The sequence below is a fragment of the Manis javanica genome, chromosome 5 (genome assembly GCF_040802235.1).
Source record: "Manis javanica isolate MJ-LG chromosome 5, MJ_LKY, whole genome shotgun sequence".
Taxonomy (NCBI): domain Eukaryota; kingdom Metazoa; phylum Chordata; class Mammalia; order Pholidota; family Manidae; genus Manis; species Manis javanica.
Window position 1 is genome coordinate 83,599,946 of NC_133160.1, and position 22,782 is coordinate 83,622,727.

Genomic DNA, 22,782 nt, shown 5'->3' on the forward strand with positions numbered 1-22,782 from the left:
AGTCACTTCTCAGTGAAGTGATAGAACAGTTTTAAAAAAATTATTCATATCCTTACTATGCTAGTAATTAAAAAAATTTTAATATCCTTACTATGCTGTATCTTTTGCAATGACTTAAATTTACAATGAAAAGTTTTAGATGCTAATCTTAAAGTGTGCAAGGGTCTACATAGCTTTCCAAATCTTATAATAGATATGCAAGCAAAAATACATGTACAGACTATTGCACCATACTGCTTTCATGGTGTATTGGTATGTAACAAATCACCTCAGAATTTAGTGGAATAAAACAACCATTTTATTTTTCTCATCATCTTTTGGGTTTAGACTAAAGGCAGTTTTCTGTTTGGTTTCTCATGCAGTTGCAATTAGTGGCAGCTGTAGCTGAAAGCAGAGGTCATCTAGAGCAGAGAGCATCCACAAACTGTTACCTGCAAGCCAAATCCAACCCAATACCAGTTTTTGTAAATAAGCTCTATTGGAACACAGCTATCACCATTCATTTAGGTATTGTCTATGGCTGCTTCCACGCTGCATCTGTAAAGTGGAGTAGTTGCAACAGAGACCATCTAGGTTACACAGTCTTTATATGACTTGCACTAAGCTGCAATAAGCATTTGAATTTTCTTCAAGACCATCTGTTCTTTAGGCATCTCAAACTGTAAGCTTATTCCCAGGGATAGGGGCTGAGGGGTGGGGGAACTTGTAGAGTTAAGAGGGCAGAGCCCTCAGGCTATTTGCACAGGCCAAGAAATATAGAAGCTGAATCTGAGTATCAAGGAAATTTAGTCAATAATTCTGACCCTTTTCCTCTTTAATAGGAGGCTGATGCCTAAATCACCTAGGGGATTGCATAATGCAAATATCCTCAATGCAGAGGAGTGTCTCTTCTCCTAAGATAAACAGTTGAGGAATACTTTTCTCCCACTGGTCTCCCTTAGTTAGGAAAAGATGGCACCAATCTTTTGGCTCTGGGGCCACGTAGGTGATTAAAAGCTACGTGTTAACAGGAATATCCCTTCATAGTGATTAATCATTTATTCGCACGTTTTAGATTTACTGAACGTTGAGAGTAAATTGGCTTGCATCAATTACTTTTTTTTAGTACAAGCTGCTTAAGGCATTTGCATATGTTGGTGATTTTTGAAACGTTCTGCCTACTTGTCAAAAAGCTAACATCTACTTATCCTTGCTCTGGGACTAAACATCGCTTCCTCAGGAACACCTGCCTAACCCTCCGTGTTTCACAGCACTGTGTATTTTCCTTTTATGATTCTTATTCCAAAGTGTGCAATTAAAAACATATTTGTATCCTCATTTAACATAGTCTCCCCTATGTACCACGAAAGCAAGAGAAGAGTCGCTTTTATTATTGCATTAATATTTACCTAGGAACAGTTTCTGGAACATAGAAGTTTCTAATAAATATATGGAGTGAATGAAAGCTAAAGCAAATTATAAAAGAATGTAAATGTATGGCAAAACATTTATGTAATCCTTTAAATTAACCAGATACACTTAAGATTTACTCAAAATTATTAACTAATATTTTGGAAACCAAAAAACATTTTTGATCCACAATTATGGAGGATCATATCCCTTAGAAAGGAAACTCATGAAGATAGTCTTTTAACTTTTCTGCTTCTGGCTTAGAATACAGTGCATATCATATCTAGTTTTCATTGTTTAAATAGATGAAATTTACACCTGTGCAAGACTTTTGTTCTCCTCTACATTCACAGAATTGGGTTTAATGAAAGCTTTGCTTTATATTTTATAAAAGCAAATCTCAGAATATTCACAGAATCAAAGTACTAATTAGCATTTATTACAAAAATTATAAAGTGCAAATTATTATGAAGAATGTACCAGATATATGTAGAGTTCAATATCACATTTAAGTTGTGATAATAAACTTGTCACTTGAGTAATGTTCTGTGGCTTGCTGGGAATATCTAACATCTAGGTCCTGGGTGTGAAAAGTGGATTTTGTAGCATTTGCTTATTTCTCAAGTGTGCATACTTCTATCATGTCAATTTCAAGGTACTAATGTTACACCAGTGAATGCATTGCTGGAAAGAGAGGCATACAATTGGCTCCCACATCCAGGATGAGCTGCTTGGCTTCATAATCTTACTCCCCAAGAATCATATATGACTTGTTGGTGTGATAACATAAATGGTTTACAGTTAAAGCTGGACATAGCCTTGACTATCAAAATTCTGGGAACCCAAACTCCCAATCATCGGGGTAAAACTTTTAAGTATGTTATTGCACTGTTGAAAATAAACTTGACTTAAACATATGGAGATTTACTGCTGTTAAGGGTAAAAGCACCCACCCCCCATTCTTTCTAATAGAATTTATAACCAAACCAATGGAAGGAGAAACACCAGACTTTAAAAAGAAACCACTGACTACACTCAAATGTCTTTTTAGGAGCCTGTCAACAATACTTTAGGTCATACACACTGAACTGGATTCAATAAAAGCTTCACTTTGGTTTTCACAAAATCAAAACCAAGAACAGCACAGAATCCATTTTGGTTACTTGGACAGAGTTGGTACTGTTCACATCAATCTATGCTCTTCTCTATCTCCAAACCACAGGACACTCTGCACTTCTTTCAGTGTTGAGGTTGGGGAGGGAGCTGGAGTGGACAGTGTGAGAGGGTGCGGGGAAGAGGACGCCGCACAGGGAGGGTGAAGAAGTACAGCCTGTGGTCAAGAACTCAAGTGGCTGAACTAACACAGGTGAAGAAATGATCACGAAACAGGCACAGGTCACACCCTTAGTGTTATGGACTGTATGTTTGTGTTCTTCCACAATCTGTATGTTGAAACCTAATCCCCAGTGTGATGGTATTAGAAGATGGGGGCTTTAGGAAGGCAATTTTAAGTCATGAGAGTAGAGTCCTCATCATGGCATTAGTGCCTACGTTAGAAGAGACACACAGGAGCTTACTTTTCTCTTGGCCCTCCACTGTGAGGATACAAAACAGCCCTTTGTGAACCAGGAAGAGGACCCTCACCAAGAACTGAAATCTGCCAATACTCTATAATCTTGGACTTCCCAGTCTCCAGAAATGTCAAGTGTTTGTTGTTCAAGCCACCTAGTCTATGGAATTTGCTCCAGCAGCCTGAACTAACCAGGACACTTAAAAAACATCATTATAACTCCAATAATTACACTTGACTATTGAAGTACTGTATTTCAAGGGCAGCCTATGAATTTAGAAAACTATCAGCATAAAAAAATCAGATGTATAAGAATGTTTACAAGTATTAAGATAGAGAAAAATTATAAACAGCCCAAATGTTCAAGAGATGATTTAAATTATGGCACATAGATTTAGTGGCATATGCAGCCACTAAAATAATTTTTCAAAATAAATATATTCACAGGGGTTTAGAGGGGAAAAAGATTTGAAAATTCACATATATAGTACACTTCCAGTTTTAAAATCTTACACATAGAAAACAAAATGGGAAGTTATCAAACTGCTGAAATTATCTCCATGCTGAAATTAAAGTGATTTTTTAATTGTATTTTTCCTTATTTTCAAATTGTCAACAAAGACATTGAAATGTTTGAAAAACATTTCAAGCCTTTCAAAAACTAGTCTACAAACAAGAAACAATTTAAGGCACGTTGTTTTTGAGCATGTTACTAGTTTAAAGAAGTCAATTTTTAGACTCTTGTACCGAACAGTACTGTAGGATTACAAAACACATCTGTGCACTGTACATCAGGCTAAATGATGGAGAACTGAGATGTAAATCTACCTCGGAATCCAATGTTTCAATTTTATCTGCATAAAAACCTTTTCAAATTGTGATTAAACATTACACAAGGTGACTGCATTGTCCTGGCTGCTTAATGATCCTCAGGATTGGCAGGCCTTTGAGGAAACCTAATGGAGCCCAGCCACGTGAGACTGAGAATGTTAACAGGGCCCTCAGCTATCACTTCTTGTGCTAAAGCATGTACTGGGGATGCTCAGTCATTTATCTCGTCACTAAACAAACCATTTGCAAAAATTTTAGCAACACAAATGCTTTGGGCATTCCACCCTCTGTGTGCCTCAGCTCACCTTTTTAAAATGGGAATAAAGGTGCCACAGGGTTGTTCTGAGAGGATAACTTTTGAAGTGCTGAGGAATCCACCCTTGGCTGTTACAGAGATGCTGTCAGGCAAGGTCATTAAAAAGAAATTAACTGCCTGAAATCAAATGCCAGCTTAGCCACTTATTATCTCTCTTGCAGAGTTGATTAAAAATTGTGTCTATCAGTTGTTATATGTATCACAGTGATACAATAAAAGACTGAGGTCAGAATTCTGCCTTTTTCCTAAGAAAAGGTCATTATAAGGAAACGCTCCCCGGCTTAAGACAAGTATTTAGGTAACATCATGCCAGTAATAGTAATGTCTAAGTTAAAAGATCAAAATCAAAAGAATTTTCAGCTTCCATAAGTTTTAGCTTGTGCACTCTGCCCTTTATTCTCCCTTGAGATTGGCAATAAATTTGACACAGCTTGAAAAAACGGTGTTGAAAGGTTTGGACAAGCTTTTATGCAAGTAGAATACTTAGGACAGATGCTTGGTACAGACTAAGCACTGTAGAAATGAACTATTATAAAGTCTTTATATATTTTTGCATTGAGTTGTTAAAAATAGTATTATATAGTTTACAAAGGTATAGTCAGGTTCATTATTTTAATGTTCTGACCAGGATTATAAAACCCGTGTAAATCAGAATTCCAATCTCACTAAGCCCATGACATCGTTGTATACGAGTTTATTTGCTGAGTATGGAGTTTTGAGCTCTCCAGAATGGATCATTTTTGATCTTAAGTAAACTAAGGTAATGGAATGTTTAAAGATGGAGTAAAAAAGGTTCCATTCTGAACATCTTGTTGGACGCTATGGTTTGTCCTATTAATTTTGGTGAAATAATATGAAAATGATCAAGTGGAACTGAACACTTGGATATAAGGGTCACTCTTCTCAAACTGGGGTTAAGTCTTCTAGAGCTACCATAAAAAAATTCTAGCAATCACTGACCTCCAATTACTTTGAGAAAAAAGTGAACAATAAAAATTGTTGAGTCCCCAGATACCACTTAGAAACCAAATCTGTATACTTAACAAATCAGAACAGAAATAACAGGACCAGCCTTTTATTACTAAAAAAGCTTCATTTTAACACATCGAGGGTAACTTGCCATTTTCTCAAGTGGTGGTGGTAGGAACCTGACTCAGGATTCTACCCCCATTAGGCTTGTCCATAGCCCATGCCCTGACAGATCATGTCCAAATCCAGAGTAGACGATCAGTTTATATGCACATACTGCTTTAGGCATGTTTGAGCCCATGTGAGCAAGGAGGGGAGGCTCACCCCACAGGCTCTCAGGAACCACCACCATGTGACCTAAGGTCAGAGTGTCTAGGTTCCACCCACTGAGGGAGTGAGATGCTGAGGCAAGTCAGCTTACAGCTGTTGAAGTTTTAGACAGAAGGTGTGGCCTGATTAAACTGACAGGTTGGAGAAAAGACTGGAGGGGGCCCAGGTGAATGCAGGGACACCAACTGTAACTTACTCAAATGAGAAAGATGAATGGTTTCAAGAGATCAGAGTTAAAAATCAACATGAGTTGGAGATAAATAGTAGGGTTCTGTTATTAGAAATAGTGTTATGAGTTAGTTTCTGCTGTGTAACAAACCACTCCAAAACTTAATGGCTTAAAACAATAAACATGTATTATTTCTCAAAAAAAAGCGTTTTTTATTTAGCTTTCTGACTCTGTGCTTGTGCCTTCAATACTTTCACAACAATTTTCTGCTCCTCAATAAGGAAAGCACGCTTGATCCTAGAAAGAAAAATATTGTTTAAAAAAAACCATTGATTTAACACAAGCAGTAAAAGTATAAAAGAACTGAGCAAAGCAATCAGGGAAGATAACCAGAAAAGTAAATGAAGCAGATTAAGAACTTAAAAAGCTGAAATTGTATGACCAGACCCTTTCAGCCTACTCTCCTTCCTATACTGGCATTTAAAACAGGGCAATTATTCAATTCTATGCTAGTAATACCTGCCTCTCCTCTTCTGAGACATGATGAACTATAAAATCACCCCACAGTAGACTGCTCTCTGAGGGTTCATTTAACCTTGTTTCATTATTAGGATCCAGGATAATTACTTGATTTGCAAAATGCCTTAGAATGTCTTAACCACATTATTGAAAACTTCCAGTGAAACACAACATAGAAAGGGGCTGCATACCAAGAACCAAATGAAGGGGTAATAATCAAGAAGCACTTTAACAAGAGCATAAACTCTTAGAGCCTGACTGGGCCCAACTCTACCACTTGGCTGCATGATCTTGGGCAAGCTATTAAGGTACAGGAATGATTTCATACCTATTTCACAGGGTTTTTATAAAGATTAAATTTGGAAAAATTTGTAATTTCTGTATTCACACCTTTACTTGACAGGAAGTGCATTTTATTGATCACTGTTACTATAGCACATACAGCCTGGCAAACAGCAGGTACTCATTACCATTTGTTGTATCAAAGTTACCTCCAGAGATAAAGCACTCATTTAATTCCCACAGAAACCTGTCCCACCTATGTTCCCTATTGGTAGCCCTGGTTATCTAGTAACCTAGCCTCAAATCCCTGATTTGACTTCTTCAAATCTCCCTGATATAATCACATTACAAAAATACAACTGATACCACTCTTACTCAAGACCTGAAAAATTCCCTGAACTTATATAGACGGCCATCCCAATCTCCAGGAGCTGGGATCTGAGTATTCTAAGTGCCTGTTTGATTATGTTTAGCAAAGTCTGGGAACCAAAGTTTGGTAAAAAGCCAGACTCCACCAGCTTGAAACTAAGGCTTCCTTTAAAGGTATTTCCAAAGTACCTCTCCTGTAATTTTTGTCCTCATTTCACACCAGTCTATGTGCTAAATCTAAGCAACCATTGTGCATTCCTTGCTTGCAATGCCCTTTCAACCTCTTGTCCAAAACTTACCCATCATTCAGGTTCCACCTCAAATAATATTCCCAGATTCTCAGCTTTTTAAGTCACTTCTCTCAACTCCAATCACAGTTAAGTTTTCCTGTTATTTCATGGAAGTTATTTCTCTTGTATTTTTATTACTGTAACTTGCCTTCCTATTTCCTTACAAATCAATTCCTGAAAGACAGAATGAACCTCCAAAGTTTGGTGTCAGATTTGGTTTAGAAATTTAGCTAGACCACTTTACAGAGCTAGCTGAATAAACTGGAGGCAAACTCTAGACCAAGTACCTCTCAAACCCTTCCTCGTAGGTCTTTGGAGGCAACTTAATATACTCAGTAGGGCCAAGAGCAAGGATCCCAGTAAATCCTGGGATGAACCCAAGTGCTGCTTCCCACCAGCTATGTGAACTTAAGCTATTCACAAAGAATGAGAACAGAAACTCTCCCATGGGCTTTTAACAGTGTTGATTATAAAAATTCTGAGTAATTATTATAATCACAAGTTCCACTGCTTCTACCCCACCCACACCACTACCAATCCTTCGCACTAGAAAACCCTGTCCTGGAACATTCACCTGGTGACCCTCCCCTCACCCAGCCTTCAGGTCTTGATGCAGGTACCACTTCTTCAGGCTTTGCCTTAACCAAGTAGGGAAAGCATTTCAAATATTCACTTTTAGTGGAAAGAATGACTTCGCTATCCATCCTGCTGCACTTTTTGTTTCTGGGATACCAAAGGTCTCCCTGCCCTGCTCAAAACCCATCAATTGTCACAATTTTGTGGATAAAGCTAAAAATCTGTCCCAAGGCCCTTCACAATTTGTGATGTCTACCTTTCTTCTCTATCAAGTCCTACAATGCTCTGCTCCAGCCAAAAGTTCATATTACCATATACACATACACATTCCTATGCTGTTAAGACCATCCACCTGATGAAACAATAGTGCCTTACCTATCTCACTCACAAAACCAAGGGCAATAAAATTTCTCTATCTAGCATAAATATGTCCCCAAATCTTAACTGAATTAATGAATTACTGTATTTTATTAGTTTGGACACACAGATTATCCCTAGTCTAGGAAGGATTATACAGTACTCAATTTTTGCTTAGATAAATTACTTTTTCACCCATCTTCTTATAACAAATATGTGGTACAAGACACACACACACGTTTAAGAAAACCTGTTAGAGTTATGTTTACCTGTCACGGACACATTTAGCACACATGGAACCACCATAGGCCCTGCTGACGTGTTTTTTTGTTTTAGACAACCTCATAAGAACTTTAGGTCTTACAGCACGAACCTGCACAGAGAAAACATTGAGATTATTTTGTGATGCTTTAACAGAAACAGAAATTGCCCTAGATTTTTGATAGGTGTTCAGTGTAAACATTACACCAGGTCACAAGGGAAGTGGTGTACTGATACAGCTGAATGGCATTTCACTGTTATTTGTTACATAGGTTTTAAAAGTCTATGTTCTTGGCAGATTTGGATCACAGATGCTTAGTAGTAATTCTCAGCCTTCCTAACGGTGACCTCTCCACCACTCACTCCCTTACCAAGGAATTAAGTGCTCAACAGCTCCATCCTTGTTATTTTTTTTCAAGCAATGTATCACTTACTCCTCGAAGTCGGCCAGGGCACACACCACAAGCGGATTTTGGTGCTTTCCCAACCTTCTTAGTATAAAGATAAACAATTCTATTGCCAGGGGTTCGGGACCTAGGGAGCGAGAGAACAGGCAGTAGCTCAGCATTTTGCAGAGGAAATGACAATATGTATTTTCAATTGCAGAAATACTTACAGCCTAGTTTTGTTAGAGGCTGTATTGTAGGACAGCCTACGACGATATGTCAAACGCTGAACCATTCTGAATGCCTAAATTAAGAAGAATGGAGTAAAATTGTATTGCGGAAATAATTCACACCATAAAAAAACATCACCATGTGATTTATAATTTAGTTATATACAGACTCATATACAATACCCTGACATTAAGCTAACTGTGAAAAGATTTCACATTTTAAAACTACTCATTTTTAAAAGTGACTGTTAGGAGTGTTAAGAGGCAATGTTTGCTTTCCTGATGGTAATCAAATGTGACACTTGGTTAAAATTCTAGTTATCAGGCTTCTTCCTCAAGTCCATTTGGAGCTGTGTCCAGAAAAGTGCTACAAAGAGGCAAGTTAGAGGAACTCTCTTTTTAAAGGAAGAACAAACACCTGAGCATTAAAGTTGATTCCTCACCTATGCCACTTAGGGGCTAGCTTCGTTGTCTCTAAATTAGAATTTTTACTTAGTTCATAGAGCTATCATTAGGATTTAAGGAGGAAAACTATCCTGCCCAACATACTGTGCAGCACATAGTAGATGCTCAGTTTTTGCCTCAAAGCAGCAGAGGGGTCAAGTGTCATTTAGTAATAGTTTTTGATATTAGTACAGTATCTTTAAATTATGGCATCAAGCTGGAGTTTGTTTTTTACATTTATCAACTGGAAATTATACTGGATATTACTTAGCAAATCTGATGGACAGACACCTATATAAACGACTTCGTTTTTCAATTAACTACCAAAAGAAGGAAGAAAAAAAACGCATTTTTTATCCCAAGTATGGTAACCATTTCATCAGAGAATGTTTTTGTTATAAGCTTCTTACTAACATTGCACTAAAATAGAATGGTCAGACACTAAAGCTGATATCGCGAGGGATAAAATCAGCAACTATTCGTTTGCATCTCCACAACCAAGGTAGAAAACTCCCTATTAACACATTTTTATCTCCTTTGCTATTGGCCTCAGAAAGCGTTTTGAAACAACCCGCACATCTGCCAGTCGTCCGCCCTCCCCAACCCTAAGAACATTTACAGGCGGTGTTAGAACGTAGGCGTAAGAGAAAACGTTCCACGATTTCGCAGCCTAAGCCAGCGGGACCACAATTCATCGTCTCCAAACGCCAGACTTCGACGGAGGTAAAGCCCTGGTCGGCCACTCACGGCTACGGGGAGAGGTACGGATCGAGGGGTATCTTAAGCTAAAAGCCGAAGAGTAGTATACCAGTAACATTCCTCCTGAGCCCTTATCTCCACCCTAACTCAAAAGACTGGGCCTGAGGGATCCCGGCTGCCGCAACTCCCGGATGGCAGCCGATTGTAAAAGGAGTAGCAACGTGAAAAGGAAAAAAGCAGCCATACCTCTCGACACCGTCCACGGAAGAGGAAAAAAAAAAGGCGGTGGCAAGTTCAAAGGTCAATACGACCGCGCAGGACAGGAAGTTACCTCTGAACAAGAGCCGTGGTGGCTAGAGCGCCGCCATGTTGTACGTACGCCACGCAGCGCCCCTCCGTGGGCGGGAAGCATAGCGCCGACCTGTGGTACGACCACCGATGTGCCGCCTCTCTGAGGGGCCAGGCTGTGCCTCAGCGTTCCACAGCGACGCCGCACAAAGATTTTTTTTTTGCCTCGGTGTAGAGATAAATGCAAATGACAAAGGAGCTGCAAAGGGCAGAGGTGGGATAAAATCAATTTTTTTCGATCTTATGGGCGCTGTGACACTTTTAACCTAAAGAGCGCCGGATCTGGGGTTAGACCTGGATTTAATTCCAACTCTGACACTCTCTGTAAACTGCCTGTCTTTTTCCTCGTCTTTCATTCAAAGCACAATTTTTGCAAATTGGGATTTTAACACAGTATCGGCTAATTGTTAGTTGTGTTACTTTGGGCGAGTCCTTAAATCTCCAACAGGAAGACAATAGTGACCGCTCTGCAGAGTCACTTCGTGATCACAGGCATCATGAAGTACTCAGCGCAGGGTCAGTGAGTGCTCAGTAAATGGTGGCTAATCTCATGACTGTGTATAAAGAGCTGCTTCAGGTTTTACTTAGGTGGTAAAGTTTGACTTGGTCCTTAAAGATGAGGAGAAAATAAAAATAAACCCTTAAAAGAGTATGTAAAAGTTTACATTAAGTGCCAATGTGTATTTTTCTGAGAAGAGAATCCTTAGCCTTCTTTGTCAAAGGGGTTTGTGACCTCCAAATGTGTAAAGAACATTGTCTGGGCTCTAAAGAGAAACACTGAAAAGGGCCTTTAAATTTTTTATCTTAATTAGGCTCCCTGGAAATGTACCAAGAGAGAGTAGTATGCTGGTGTATGGGGGCATTTCTTAAAAAATATTTCTTAAAAAACATAAACTTAAGGAAGTGAGGAAGGGTAGGAGCAGGCGATCTACAATGTGGTTGCAGTTGAGGTCTCAGCTATTCCAACAGGGAACTCTGGAATTAGGATGGCTCAAGTAGTTGTCCCAAACAGGCTAGGGAACCGGGCCCTTTACTCTCACATCAGCTAGTCCTTGGCCTGTCTGTTCCCTGGCCACGGGGTGAGGCAGGCTCCTGAAGCAAAGAGCAATGTCCAGTCAGGGAGGACAATGAGCCAGCTGCACTGACCCCAAAAAGAGGATTTGAAGAATATCCCCGTATCTACTCAGGTTCTTTTCTAGGGTTTCTCATCCAACTGCCAGGTAAGAAAGCAGGCAAGTGACTGAGGGCAGGTGCCCTGTTCATACAGAGATCTGTCTTGGACCAAGAGGACTGTTAGCTTCATTCGGCCTCACATCTTTGTTACCACACCAGGCTCTGGTTATGTCCTTCCCTTCACTCACTCTCAGTAGCCCCTTCTCCCCTGTCTTAGTCATGGGTTACTTCTCTCCTTCCCAGTCCTTCGCTTTTTGTCCTCTGCAGTCTCCTTCATCTCTGTACCAGGCACTGAGATGGAGGCTGGTATAGAGAGCCACATGTGGTTTTCAATGAATGAACAAATTCATGTATTTACTTGGAATATATTCTCTGTATTTCTAGAGAGACTTTGCTCAGTTGATTACAACAGGACATGGGAACCCTTCCCAGCCTGCTGCATTGTTTATTTATCTTTCTTTCTATGCCCCTCTCCACTCTAGTCAGTAAGAACAGTGGTCTCACTATCATAGTTTTTCTTTATTATACTTAACTCAGTTTTACACTGTGACATTCCTTCTCTTTCAATCTGTATTTCCTTTTTTTCCTTGGATCAGCCTTGTCAGAGATCTGGAGATCTTATTAAACATTTCAAAGAACCTCATTTGTTTTTATTAATCTTTCTCTCTTTTAGTTCTCTGTTCATTGATTTGTGTGTAGTCTTACAAAACTTTTGTGAAATTGAAATAAGGTGAATCTACCTCATACTTCTTCTCTGGCTTGAACTGGGAATCTTTGAGGTTTGAAATTCATTTATTCAAGGGAAGTTATTAATTTTAATGTCACATGTATCAAACTTTGTGCTTTTTCTGTTTTGTTTTAAAAATCCCTTTCTGCTCAAAGGCCAAATTTATCCATCTATATTTTCTAATGATATAAAGTCTTGTTATTGCCTCATTTAAAGTCGGTTTTTGTCTATAGCGTGAGTTAGAGATACATTTTTCTTTATTTCCATATTTATTACCTTATTTTTTTTCAACTTCATTTACTGAATAGACCCTCCTTTCCTCACAATCTGATAGGTTACCTCTGTCATGTACAGAACCATACACATGTGGGCCTGTCTGTTTCTGGCTCCCTATTCTCTTCCACCAGTCACTTTGCCTCTTTGTCAGTCCCACACTCTAAATTCTTTGGTAAATCCTAACTGCTAGCAGGGCTAATATGCATCAGCTTTTCTTCCTTTCTTCTGTGGAAGGGGAAATCTTGAACTTATTCTCTTCCAGATACATTTTAGAGTCAGCCAATCTGAATTTTGTCTTTCTATTTATTCATCTTTTTTTTACAGTTTTACTCATACAGGGTTTCTTATTAAATTTATTTCTAGGTATTTTATCTGTCTTGTTGCTAATGTGAATGTTCTTTTTTCCATTACTTCATTTTAGTGTTTTCTTTTTATTAAGGCTATGATTTTTTATTAATTTATATCCTGCTACCTTACTGAATTCTCTTAATATTGGTATTGAATTTTTTATTAATTTTTTTGGTGGGGGTTCCAGGTATATTATATTACTAGTCATTTTGCACATCAGTGTCACATCTTGTGCTTTCCTAAATGTTTGTTGTGTTCTTGGGGGACCTTCTTATCCAGGTGAATTTCCTATTCCTTTCTAATTCTTATGCCTCTTGTCCAGTTCCATTAGCTGAACTTCAAACAATAAAAAATAGTAGTGTAGGTAAAGGAAATTTCTGCCCTGTTCCTGACTCTAGCAGGAAAGCACCCAGTATTTTTCCACTAAGTCATGTGTTAAGAAAGTCGCCATTGATTACTGTTTCTTAATTTTTTTTTCACCGTGTCAGAAATGTGTGTTGAGTTTGTTAATTTCCTTCTCAATATCTGTCAAGATGATAATTTGAATTTTCTCATCTGATCAATTAATGTAGTCAGTAATATTTGGGGGTGGTGGAGGGAGGAGGGGCACTTTTTCTAATCTGCACAAAGACATCACGGTGTTTCTGTTTCACTGGATATTCCTCTGCCTCTCATTCCTTTACTGCTTCTCACTAGGCTACTTATTCAGGAGGCCTTTCCTAACCATCCCATCTAAATCACACATTTCCTGTCCTTCATTGGCACTCCTAGCCCTCCTCCCCAGCCCTGTTGTATTATTTTTCCTGGTCTATCACTTTCTAGTGTACTTTGTATTATGTTTATTATATGTTATATATTATTTATATACTTATGTAATATTTATATAATCGATTATATATAATGCATATATATTACAAATATATAAATATAATTATTTATATAATATATAATATTATATATTACCTGTTTCCACTAGAATTATGCTCCATGTGGTAGGGAGTTTTGTCCTTTAAAAATCTTTTGACCAATATGTTTTCAATGCCTAGAGAATACCTGACACACAATAAGCATGCAAAAATATTTTTTTAAGGGAATGAATGAGATTGGAGCCTATCAAGGAAAGGTGAGAGGGAGCATTGGATGTGAGCCTCCTACTGAAGAAATACTTGAAAAATTTTTGTATTATTTCCAGGTGAGTTTATATTTAAACTCATTGAGAGATACAGGAAAGAGATTAAAAGACTTTCATTGTCGAACTTGGACACTTTGTCCCATTACTGGATGACACAGCCTGTAGTGCTCCATGAATTAATACATTTTATTGATCCTGTGATTATTTGTGAATAGCTCAATTATGTTTTACTGCGTTTTGTATATTATTGTGCAATGTCAATTATTTGTAATTCATTTGTGCAATGTAAACATTTAAAATATGTCACAATTTTTGTAATCTTGCTTTGGCGTGTCTTCATTTTAAAATTCATACAGATCTTCCTCAGTTTACAATGGGGTTATATCCTGATAAACACGTAAGTTGAATTGTTATTCAGAATGCATTTAATACACCTCAGCTACCAAACATCATAGCTTAGCCTAGCCTACCTTAAACTTGCTCAGAACACTTACATTAGCCTACAGTTGGGCAAAATCATCTAACACAAAGCCTATATTATAATGAACTGCTGATTAGCTCTTGTAACTTATTGAATATGTTCTGCAAGTAGGAACAGAATTGCTGTGTGGGTTACAGAATGGTTGTTAAGTGTGTCTGCTTTTTACCCTTGTGACCACTTGGCTGACTGGGAGCTGGGGCTGCTACCACTGCCCAGCGTCATGAGAGGATCGTACTGCATAGCACTATCCCAGGAAAAGATCAAGCTCAGAATTTGAAAGTACTCTTTCTATTGAATGCGATCACTTTCGCATCATTGTGAAGTAAACAAAATTTAAGGCAAAACATGGTAAGCCGTTGACCATCTGTACTAAAAACCTCAAGAAAAATAGCAGAAGTAGCCCAAGCTTTTCTCCGGCTCTGAGAGCTCTGATAGAGACTGAGAGCCAGCCTTACACTGCAGCTCCATCTTCTCCTGAACTACTGTTGAGCGCTTTCGGTAAATGTGTCACCTGCATTGCACTGCCTTTCTGTGCTGAAGCTTAGAGATAATTTTTGCTACAAAGAGTTAAAATATCAGAACATTTTAACCATTCTAAAATTGAGAAATAGGAACTTGAGACAAATTAGATTTTTCTAATAAAAATGTTCTGAGCTTAAAGCCCTAAAGGGGAGTAAAGAAACCAATTAACTTTAATTTAAATAATCATATCTTAAGTAGCAAATGAACCAAGTTCTATTGTTAAAGAATAACTGTATTAAATCCCTGAAAGGTTAGCTTCAAAATGGCATTAATGCTGTGGTTTCATGTCTTACTAATGAAATAAATTTCTATTGGTTACTATAACCTCTGTTGTCTAAGTGGGCATTGTTACTGAGAGTAGAGGAAGGGAAAGATTGAGAGCAAGGATGGAATAATTGTGTGAAATTCCCATTGATGTTCCTATTGTTAGTAACTTATTTTTTATGCAACAAACAAAAAAGCTAATTTTATTATTGGGAAAAAATAATTCATGGGAAGAAAATGTGAGAAAAATTTATTTTCTTATCCTAAAACTTACATATATATGTATAAATATATAAATACAAAATGTGATTTTCTGTTTGTTACAAATATATTCAATAATAGATTATTATAGATGTTATAAATACATAAGTATTAGTATTTGTAATATACATACAAAGCTTACATACATACATATACAAAAAATACGAGTTTCTATTTGTACTTGCTATTTAAAACTAATGTATGATGACTGAGTTCACTATTTATAACTACAATGACTGCATTTCAGCCAAAGTCTATAAACATTAAGGCAACCATCAACAATGTGTCGATAAGGTGTATGTTGTACTAACATCTGATTGTGGGTTAACGCCTGAAGATGTATTTTGGGTGAATTTATGTAATAGAGTAGAAAGAACATGAGTTTGGCAGACAGCTTGTTTGAAGCCAAATGATGGAAGGCTTCCTGTGCTGTGCTCAAAGGTTTGAACTCAATTCTTTTCATTCTTTCTCTATTTCTTCCTCCTCAGGAGCTACCTTTGGGACCTTAGGAAAGCAGATAACCTCACTGAGATGTCTTATCTGTAATATAGGAATAATAATCCCATATTACAGATATGCTGGGAGAGTTAATGGAGGTAAAGCATGGACTGGCACACTGTGGAAGCTTAGTCTTAGTCAGTACTGGCCTTGGTATTATTTTCTAGAAATACAATGCTGCTTTCCTTACTCACTCCCTTACTAGTTATTTTGCACATCAGTGTCACATCTTGTGCTTTCCTAAATGTTTGTTGTGTCCTTGGGGGACCTTCTTATTTCCTTGTGGTATTTTGGGGAAGAAGTCTAAAGAAACCACTGTGGAATTTACCAGGATGGAAAATAGCATGAATTGACAGAAAAGGGCAAAAAAAGTTAAAAGCATTGGCATATCAAAGCCTTGACTTTCTGAAGATACTTTTTTCTTCAAAACAGCCACTGCCTTTGCTGGCAATATGACCTGTGTCTTGTTCCAATTATTTATGCAAATCAAGATAATTCCCTTTTTACTGTGAAGGACTTGGTGAAATGATGGTACAGAAAAATTCAGTGCATTTCTGTTATTGCTTGCTCAACAGTAATACTATTTTATGGCAAGAGGAAAATGTTTTTGCACAATGTTCTTCCATCCCCACATAGAAAGTACATAATATCATGTTTGTGTTGAAACTTTTTCTTTGAAAATGTCATAACCCCCTACGAAAAAGAATTAAAATCCCCTTATTTTAATTTACATCTAGCCACAAGATAAGTAAAGTCATCATTGAAATTCTAATTAAATGGGATGATTGACTAAGGTAGCACATCAAAGAAGAGAAGTGAATATGATAAGTCAAAGACTTATTAATTAGTCTGCATGGAAGAAATTCCAGGGATGTCAAGCTGAGCCTGCTGCAAGGAGAAAAAAAGCAGACAAGAAAACATTCATTTCTTTGAAGTTAGGAACTGTGATAGTGATGGAGGTAATTGTGTCTGACTGGACCCAGTAATGAAGAGCTGTAAATCAGACCTCAGAATCGAAGGAAAGATTCAAGTAACGAATGTGGCTGTCCCCCCAACACCCACCCCGCTGCGAAGAACAGAATGCAGAGTGCACTAATTGACCCGTCCTATTTCCCAGTAGTTCTCTGTTATTATTTATTAATTTTTAATTTCTGAATTATTTACATCCTGGGAAATTATTCTTGACAGCCTGTTAGGCGTGCCAGAGTTAATGGAGGATGAAAGGACTGGTACCAAAATTAGCAGGGATGTAGTCACAGGCTACTGGATTTAATGATTTTGGAAAAGAACAATTGATTTCACACAGCGTGTCACTTTATACTACTTTAGGGATACATCAGCTATTTGATTAATTGTAGAATAACCAATTCAAAGTATATTTGAAGTGTAAATGAGTCACACTGCTCAGCCGTTTATTTTTTCCTCTTTGTGAAAGATCTGAATTTTCTTGAAGCTCATGATTAAAAAATGATGAAGACACACTTGCGTGCTTTGAATGCACACCTGTTTGATTCGTATTAAACTCAGAAGGGAAGAAAACCCTGAAATACAAGAGAAAATATTTTCACTTTTTTCTTTCTCTTCTAATCTCTTCATGTGATTTCTTACTGCAGCCTGTGGTACAGCAATGGTTGCAGTCTGCACCCCTTAAGAATAAGTCTCAAGAAAATTTCTCATTTGTTTTATGGCCTGTGAGCACAATCAGAGAGAAGTGGTACTTGCTTATGGGTAGATGGAACAAATACAAGGAAAATGTATTAAAAGAAAATAATAACCTTTATGAATAAAGGAGGAGGATTAATCTATTAGAATATGAGCAAGGCACAAATATGCCATCACCATCCAGCTAGAAGCTTTGTGTCATGCATGACTTCTCCCTTTTTGACCACCCTCATTAGCCTTGCTGTGTCTACTGATGCCGTCATTGTTCATCTCTCTTGGCTAATCCTCTAATTGGTCTCCTTAAGTCAAATATTCCTCTTTCACTGTGTTGTACATCAGTGCTTCTCAGAGCTTAATGTGCAAACTGATCACTTTGGGGGCTTTCGCTACTTTGCAGGTTTAGATCACTGTAGATCTGGGAGAGCCTGAGATTCTGCATTTCTGATAGATTCCCAGGTGAGGCTCATGCTTCTGGTCCTCAACCAATCTTTGAGTAACAAAGTCCTACAAAACTCTGACAAACTCATTTTTTAAAAAACACTGCTTTTAACCACATAACTCTCTTATTTAGAAACCTTTAGTGATTTCCAGCATCTACAATTAAACAGATTCCTTAGCCTAGTCTTTCAGACCTTCCTAATATGATCACAGCCTGCCTTCCTGGGCATGTCTGACATTTTCTAGCTCTGTGCTTTTGCTTATGCTATTTCTTCTTCCTAAAATGCTTCTGATTTTGGAAATCCTACCAGTGCTTCCAGGCATATTTCTAATAACCACATCCCTGATGCTGGCTATTCTTTTTTTTTTTCAATTTTTTATTAAGGTATGATTGATATATGTTCTTATGAAGATTTCACATGAAAAAACAATGTGGTTACTACATTTACCCATATTATCCAGTCCCCACCCATACCCCAATGCAGTCACTGTCAATCAGCGCAGCAAATTACCAGAGATCCACTATATCCCTTCCCTTCTCTGTGATACACTGTTCTCCCTGTGATCCCCCACACCATGTGTACTAAACATAATACCCATCTTAATACCCGTCAGTCCCCTTTTCCCTCCCTCCTCATCCGCCCTCCCACACCCCTCCCCTTTGGTAACCACTAGTTTATTCTTGGAGTCTCTGAGTCTGCTGCCATTTTGTTCCTTCAGTTTTACTTCATTATTATACCCCACAAATGAGGGAAATCATTTGGCACTTGTCTTTCTCCACCTGGCTTATTTCACTGAGCATAATGTCCTCCAGCTCCATCCATGTTGCTGCAAATGGTAGGATTTATTTCTTTCTTATGGCTGAATAGTATTCCATTGTATATATGTACCACATCTTCTTTATCCATTCATCTACAGATGGACACTTAGGTTGATGCTGGCTATTCTAACCTTCCTCTGCTAAACAAGACATGAGTTCTACAAATTTTTTCTCTCATACTTTAGTTTTACCTCTTTTTTGTCATGTGTTATCTTCAGTTTTGTATCATTATTATAATTATTAATATGCTTACTTTCCTTATATACAGAATTATGAGTTAGATAAGGGTGGAGACTGTGCTTTTGTATCCTTCCCAAATGCAGGTGCAGAGCACAGGGTATATATCAAATATATTTAACAAATATTTAGTTAAACTGAACTAGGTGAGAATATTCCTTACCCTTGGAAATTTGTAGCATCTCTGGAATTCTTTAACATAGCTCATAAATTTTGATTTTTTTCTACTTCATTTACTCATTCATTCACTTACCCATTTACTCATGAGCACTTGAATGTTCTCTTTTTTTCAGGAGTAATGCCAGGGGCTACAAGTAACAGAAGTGAAATAACAGTTCTTGCTTCTCAAGATTCCCCCCAAACTTCTATGTCCTGCTTTACCACTTTTATGTTTCCTAATTCCAACCCCAAAAGTATAACTTATCTAAGCAATCTTTACTCACTTTAATTTTTTTAAAAAAGCAAAACTCTTCTTGACATTTCTTAAAACTGTTATAGGCCTAAGCATCATTACCTCAGAACATGGGCTGCTGTGAATCTGGAGGAATTTTCTGCTCTAACTAGCCTTCACATATATTCATTCTCCCTTCCAAAGTATTTAAAAATCATTAAAGCTTTGGGCATTTAACCATAGTTCCTATACTGTCCTCCCCAATACTCATTTTTCAGCATTGTAACAGTTCTCAAGCCATAGCTTCTACCTGTCCTAGACTCCTTAAGAATGAGGTTCCACAGCAAATTTAATGACTTGTCCCAACACCAAAATCATTTTCATATTCTTTCATCTTCTCTCTTCTTTTTTTCTGTCTTTTTGTGTATCTCATGCCCTTGCCCTGCTGCACTTTCCATCCTTAACCTCTACACCCTACCAGAGGGAAAAAGTATTTTTATAAAAACCTAATTTTCTATCTACCATAATGATTCAGGCAAAAATAAACTACCACAAACAATTGTGTCATGAAGTATATGACAGGGAATTGTCCAAGAGTCGAACTATAAATAAAAAAAGAGACAAGGAAAATTAGTGGCAAACAACAGAAACCAACTTTGGCTAACAAGCAAAAGAGAAGAAGGAATCAAAGGTCCCTCAGAGAATAAAAGGTAGAATTTAATGGAGTTGAATTAGGTAAGTAAGAATTCCACTCAGTAAGAGACTGATCCCTTGGTGTCCATGCTAGGAGGACCTGCTTGAGTCTAGATTTCTTTGAAGAATTAACTCATAAGGAGTAACCCAAAGAGGGAAGAGTATTGGAGCTGATCTGTTCCTCTTGGGAAGACTGGTTATTGATTCCTATGAACACAGAGCTGTCTTGGTTCCAGTTCTTGAGTCCTGGCTATTTGGCATTTTATTCAGCTGCATGACTCACAGCCAAGGAACTCCAACTGCTAGAAGAGACAGTTTACAATAGCAGGTGCTCAGTAGAGGTTTGTTCATCTACATGGTGTACCAGATAAGAATTTTATACACTTTATAGGGACAACTCCCTAGGCTGTCACTACACAGGCATTTTACCTTTGTGCCTTTGCTCAAGCTTTCCATCAGCCATAGAGAAAATTCTTTATATGGAGTGGTTGAGCCACAGCTGCCTCATTCCTTGGAATCGTCTTTTAGTGAATGCAATAATTTTGAATTTACTTCTTTGTCATAGGTTGTTTTCACTGACCTTTGAACACAGTATCAAAAAAAGTTGGAAATTGTACTAGTTGGAAGACTGGAGTCTCGAGGATACCCCTGAAGACCTGTGGCCATTCACTGTTAATCAAGCCCCTGCAGAAGTCTTATATTGAGAGAGCTATTTACTGGGTTATGGGTTACAATGCTTCAAGTATTATACAGTCTGTTAAGCTCATGAGAGTAGATAATTCTGTCTAAAATGAACAGGCAGATGTTTAATGTTTAATAGTTCTTAGATACTCACTGAGAAAACCTCCTTACAGGCCAGTTAAAGGGAGTCCTAGTGGCAGTATATAGTAATACTTCAAAAGCCAAAACCTGTTGCTGATGAAGCAAAGGGAAAGTACAGAAACTCTTTTGGTGGGATGTTTATAGCTGTTATTGGCATAGGAATGAGGAATGATTGGAACTATAGTTATTAAAGAATATTACAAAGCAAAAACTAGTATGGAACAGAATGAAGGACAGATCTTTATATATATGGGACTTTGATATAATAAATATGGCACTACCACAACAAATGGAAAAGGATGCCTTTTTTGGTATATGGTATTAGGAAAACTGGCTCATCACCTGGAGAAAAAGTTGGACTTTTGACTTACACCACACAAAGATGAACTCTAGATGGATTAAAAACTAACTGAGCTAAAAATACAGGGCCAGTAGAAGAAAATAAACATTATCTTTGTGAAGTGTATCAGATCATGAAAGTACAAATCATAGATGAAAAATTGATGATTTAACTACATCAATATAAAGGGTTTTTTTGGTTGAATGAAGAAAACTAAAAAAGTTAACAGACATGGAGAGAATAACTGGAGAGCATTGAAAACAAGGAATCAATATTTAGATCAATCATGTCCACTAAAATATTATGTGAGCCATATATTTAAAATATTCTAATAATCACATTAAAAAGAAGTGAAATTATTTTTAATCATATATTTTAACCAGTATACCCGAAATACTGGTGTTTCAACATGAAATCTGAAAAAAAAGAGATATTAAAATATTTTTCATGCTAAGTACTTGAAATCTTGTTTGTATTTTGCACTTATAGTACATTTCAATTTAGAGAACAAATTTTCATTGGAAGTTTATGATCTATCGATATATTTCATAAAAAGTAGGCTTGCGTGCCCCAGTTCCAAACATACTTAAAAATTTCCAATAAATATACTGATCTCCAAAAAACTTTTCTTCAGTGATTTGTATCCCTGTTAACAAAATTGATTCATCTTTTAGAAGATGAATTTAGAAGAATTGATTTGACTTTGAAGCAAAAGCATATCAGCTTTAAAACTACACTAACTGAAGCTAAAAGTAAATTCACTAACTCTTGTGTTAAATTTAATCACTTAATTTAAATCAATTTAAATTATTAACATTGAGTTCAAAGGGGTATTAGAAACTTTGAAAGCAACTCTAAACTTACCAATATTGACAAAACATTTTTCAAAATGTTCTTGTGTTATAGCATCTTACTATGCTGATGAACAGTGACTGTAATGGGGTATGTGGTAGGGACTTGATAATGGGGGGAGTCTAGTAACCATAATGTTGCTCATGTAATTGTACATTAATGATACCAAAAAAAAATCTTTTTGCATTTTTTTCTTCTTTGCAATCAAATTACATAATCTTGTTGGTTGCTGTTAGAATCTCCTGCACTCTGATTCATATTAGAAAAATGTGTAAAATCATTATTACTGATTTGTGTTATGAAGAGTTTCAATTTCAACTTAAAATCTTATACCTGCTTAGCTAGATCAAGAATAACTTTTTTTAGAGTTTTTAAATGTTATTTGTTCATATGTATTTAGGTATCTGTGAGAGTAAATCACACTGTTATTCTCTGTCTTTGATTATTAAATACTTAGCAAACATTCCTTACATTTCAGGAAAATCTTAAATTGGACCTTATATCTTTTTA

At 37.1% G+C, this 22,782-nt stretch overlaps 1 protein-coding gene and 1 long non-coding RNA gene across 2 annotated transcripts; one reads left to right on the top strand and one right to left on the bottom strand.

The window, feature by feature from the left end:
• Positions 1–5,735: 5,735 nt before the first annotated feature.
• On the bottom strand, positions 5,736–10,301 carry RPL34 (ribosomal protein L34). Its single transcript, XM_017660767.3, has 5 exons — positions 10,234–10,301; positions 8,845–8,918; positions 8,663–8,762; positions 8,237–8,340; positions 5,736–5,871 (listed from the first exon to the last, which is right to left on the bottom strand). Exons 2-5 carry the CDS (start codon positions 8,907–8,909, stop codon positions 5,787–5,789), a joined length of 354 nt encoding a protein of 117 aa, XP_017516256.1. The 5' UTR covers positions 8,910–8,918; positions 10,234–10,301; the 3' UTR covers positions 5,736–5,786.
• LOC140849580 (uncharacterized) lies at positions 10,281–21,721 on the top strand. The gene is made up of 3 exons (XR_012131632.1): positions 10,281–10,549; positions 13,950–14,051; positions 20,824–21,721. It is a non-coding gene; the product is annotated as an uncharacterized lncRNA (long non-coding RNA).
• Positions 21,722–22,782: the final 1,061 nt, after the last annotated feature.

Bases quoted from the DNA above. Each gene is read 5' to 3' on its own strand.
- RPL34 (XM_017660767.3), bottom strand. From the start codon at position 8,909: ATGGTTCAGCGTTTGACATATCGTCGTAGGCTGTCCTACAATACAGCC. The intron at 8,763-8,844 runs GTAAGTATTTCT...CTCGCTCCCTAG, and splicing joins GCCTCTAACAAAACTAGGCT to GTCCCGAACCCCTGGCAATA. The intron at 8,341-8,662 runs GTAAGTGATACA...TTCTCTGTGCAG, and splicing joins GCCCTGGCCGACTTCGAGGA to GTTCGTGCTGTAAGACCTAA.